This window comes from Castanea sativa, chromosome 11 (assembly GCF_040712315.1).
Source record: "Castanea sativa cultivar Marrone di Chiusa Pesio chromosome 11, ASM4071231v1".
In the NCBI taxonomy this organism is placed as follows: Eukaryota; Viridiplantae; Streptophyta; class Magnoliopsida; order Fagales; family Fagaceae; genus Castanea; species Castanea sativa.
In genome coordinates this window covers 7176073-7179882 of record NC_134023.1, presented here as the reverse complement: position 1 = coordinate 7179882, position 3810 = coordinate 7176073, and the positions used below count along the sequence as shown (strand labels likewise).

The 3810-nt window shown below is 33.3% G+C and overlaps 1 protein-coding gene across 1 annotated transcript; it reads right to left on the bottom strand.

Annotated features, from left to right (window-relative positions):
* Window positions 1-937: 937 nt before the first annotated feature.
* On the bottom strand, window positions 938-3810 carry LOC142615967 (protein FAR1-RELATED SEQUENCE 5-like). The gene is made up of 9 exons (XM_075788864.1): window positions 3237-3810; window positions 3029-3122; window positions 2240-2933; window positions 1992-2128; window positions 1694-1889; window positions 1507-1587; window positions 1345-1407; window positions 1148-1217; window positions 938-1077 (listed from the first exon to the last, which is right to left on the bottom strand). The coding sequence occupies exons 1-9, from the start codon at window positions 3808-3810 to the stop codon at window positions 938-940; spliced, it is 2049 nt and encodes a 682-aa protein (XP_075644979.1).

Here is a 3810-nt window from a genome sequence, read left to right as displayed (position 1 = left end):
GCTGCACTAATCTTGAACAGCAAGATCTTTTCTTTGTATCCCTTCCTCTGTTGCAATACAATATATATTCCCTTTCAAAAAAAAAAAAACTCAATTGAGTTAGAGTAGAAACACTGATTTGAAGGATTATTTATATAAATTTCTGAACTTTTCACCTATTAAAATAAAAAAGGATTATTTACAGTAATTTCAAATGGACAGTCTTGTAATTTTGTAGTTTTTCATGATTACTACCTTAATTGTTTGTAATGAGGAGGTGTGCTCTTTGAATGGATGGTTTTTATTTTGGGTTAAAAAAAATGCATGCCAAGTGCTTGAGAAAAATTCCCAAAGAATTTCAAATAGGGCCAGGGCCAACTAGCATATACTGCGAAGGAAGCATTGTATTTGAAGGAATTATGCTAAGGCCAGCTAGCAAACTGAAGCAGCCACAGCACTGCACCAATTATGCAACAGCCACAGCACTACTAGTTATGCAGCAGCCACAACACTGCATCAGTTATGCAACAACTATAGCATTGCACCAGTTATGCAGCAGCTGCAGCACTTCACTAGGCACCTATTATAAATTTTATAACCGTAACAACATAGATTAATAATATTTATATATATATATATATATTCTTCCTGCAAGCCAATAGCACAACAACATACTATTCTTCTAATTTAAATAAATTGTTTGTTAAAAAAGTACAAAGTAGCATTAAAGATAAAAAGAACTTTGACCATTACAAACTTTGAGCTCCAACAAAATAGCATAAACTGTGAGTTCCACAATTACAATCGTCAAGCTCCAAAAAAGAAACATAAATCATGAGCTCTAACAATTACAAACTTTGAGCTCCAAAAAGTAGTATAAATTGTCAGCTCCAACAATTAAAAACAATGGTTATTTACAATCATTCAAAACTAAGAATTTGCTACATCCATTCGAAGATCAGGTCGAAAAAGCTTCAATTTTACCAGTTGTAAACTTTGTAAGCAATGAACTGATATCATCCCCTTCAAGATCACTAGGATTCTTATAACATGGAAGAGGAACATGAGGATTTGTCATTCTTGCTTGACACATTGCAACTATTAGCCAAATATTAACTATTAGAAAATCCACATAAGTCTCTTGAAAATTCTTCATTTCTTTTCTTACCATAAAAATTTACTGAATTCTCAAAAGTTCCAAATGAACTTTGTTCTTGATCATTTCTAATCCTCTTTCCCTGTATATAGTAGAAACATAATAGTTAAAAATGATGATTAATCTTATAGTATAAAACTAGTTGTTACCAAATAAAATTCAAATAATTCTTATTTATGCACTCAAAGTAAACTCTAATACAATGGTACCTGAGATAACGACGAAGGATTACAAGGTTCACCAACACTTGAAAAATGAGGAATGTACAAATCCTATATTTATTAGTGATCAATAATAGTGTACAATTTATGAAATCAAAATCACCTAAAATGAAGGGGAAAAAAAATATTAAACAACATGGATGAAGTTACCTGAACTGAATGATCTATGTATGGCAGAGGATTATAATTAATGGCCCCATTAACTTGCATAGGTGAAGTTAAATGCTTATCCTACATAATGTGTAATATTTAGTAAATTATTATGTCCTTAAATAAAGAACCTAGAATATTTGTGAAGCAGTATAAATGTTAAAAATTATAATGGTGAGACTAGTACCGGTAAACACTGATTTGTTTGTATGAGTTGATGGATGCTTCCTTTTTTCTTCTTTTTGGGCTTTTCAAGACAACTTTTAATCTGGCGTCTTCCTTTACAGCCTTGCTTCTTCTTGAGACCCTTAGCAGAAATGGTTGTTATCTCGTCTGATGAATTTTCTCGGTTAATATCAACTTGACAGGGATTAGATTTTTTTCTAAGGATATCATCAATTTTTTTGCTCAACTCATTATAGCTTCCCAATGCTAGCTCGTATGCTTCCTCACATTCACTTGTTCAAGCTATAGGCTTGACATACATTGGACCCAAAAACTTATATCGAGTTGTAATTTCCAACTTGGTGTCAGATTTGGTATCACGCCCATTAAAGTCTTGGACAATCTCATTTTTTGCATCTTTTGTCCATCTCTTAAGGATGTATTTCTCTGGAAGAACCTTAATATCCATAACATCAAGAATTTTTAAAGCATGACTACACAAAATTCCACCTCTTTCAAACTTTCTACAACTACATTAAACAATCTTTTCAAAAGGATTCCAAATTACTCGACGATCTTTTGGCTTACCATATATTGAAACTATATACTCATGAGATGCATTTCTTTCAACACGCTCCTTCACAAAAGCTCCTTGGAACTCTTCATATTGCTCTTGAAACTTCAAAAATAATTTAGGTGTATAAATATGTGCTGCTTGAATCAGCATAGGTGACACAATCTTAACTTTTGGCAACTTTTGCCTTAAATTGTATTCACCCTTCAACTCCTTGTAACGTTTAGCATCAAGTAGTCTCTCAAAATGTATGAAGAATTTTACAATATCATAGTCTGACTGTAAATAATCCTTCAAATCAGAGTTTGTACTCTCACTCAATTGAGTTGTAGTCATTCCTGCAGAAAATGACATCTTGACATATGCATTAGCCCATTTCTCTTTCACTTCAAATGCACTTTGAAGCCAAGAATTATCAAAAGCATTGTACTTATGAAGTATTGCATCCCAAGCACTAAGAAACTCTTCCTCCTCTTCCCAAATTTTAAAACATGCATCAAGATCACTTCTAAATTCATCCTCACCTCGTAATAAATGGTTGACACCCTTGAGAGCATTTTGCATTAAATGCCATTTACATAATCGATGATAAGTATTTGGCATCACCAATGAGATGGCTTTTGCCATTGCCGGATCTTGATCGGTAAAAATTGTATTTGATTTCTTCCCAAACATTGCTTCAAAAATGCTTTAAACAGCCACTGAAATGTATCAATAGTTTCATCATATAAAAGGGCAGCCCCAAATATCGTAGACTCTCTATGATGATTAAACCCAACAAACATTGCAAGGGATCGATACTCCTTATTAGTTCTATACATTGTATCAAAAGAAACCACATCACCAAATAACTTATAATCAACAATCATTTGCGCATCTGCCCAAAAAATATTTGTTATTAGTTTTGAACCATCTAACTGTACTGCATAGTAAAAGGAAGGATTCTCTTTCCTTTGTTTTTGAAAGTATTTAAATAAACTCCCCGCCTCACCACATTTCTGTTCTTTTTGCCGTTTACTATAATGGTAATTCTTTTGATCTTGCAAGGTGTAACCAAGAGCATCTCTACCACCAACTTGCCTGGCCATGAACTCATACGAATCCTTCAATTTTATACAACTATCATAAGCCAAATCAATTTCCATTGCTTGTGCTTTTGAGACCTTTCGTTGGGATGGCATCATGTGAGCACATTGTGGAATATGGAGAATGTGATTATGGTTGAGCTCAAGGCTATGTATAAAATATTTCCCCTTCTTTTTATCAAGCCGAATTATCATATGAGCATTGCAACCTGTCCTTGTTTCAGCCCGTTCATACTTATTTCCACCATCTCTCCCCCTTGGGGCTTTATTTCCCTCTTTACAACAAGTAAACTTTCTTGAAGTCACCACACCATCTTTTTTTCTTTTATTGCACCATTCTTTTCGAATACTAAATCCATAATTTCTTCCACACTCATTATAAAAGTCATATGCCTCTTGTTCAGAACCAAATTCAATGCCAAGTTTTGGAATATAATCAGTATCCAATTTTTGACTATCATCATTGTTTTCCTCTTCCAT

What these genes read in the sequence shown, in the direction of transcription:
- LOC142615967 (XM_075788864.1), bottom strand. Translation starts at nt 3,810, where the DNA reads ATGGAAGAGGAAAACAATGATGATAGTCAAAAATTGGATACTGATTAT. An exon ending in GAGTATCGATCCCTTGCAAT is followed by an intron (nt 2,934 to 3,028) that starts GTTTGTTGGGTT and finishes GGCTGTTTAAAG; the next exon opens with CATTTTTGAAGCAATGTTTG. An exon ending in ATCCTTCGTCGTTATCTCAG is followed by an intron (nt 1,218 to 1,344) that starts GTACCATTGTAT and finishes TACTATATACAG; the next exon opens with GGAAAGAGGATTAGAAATGA.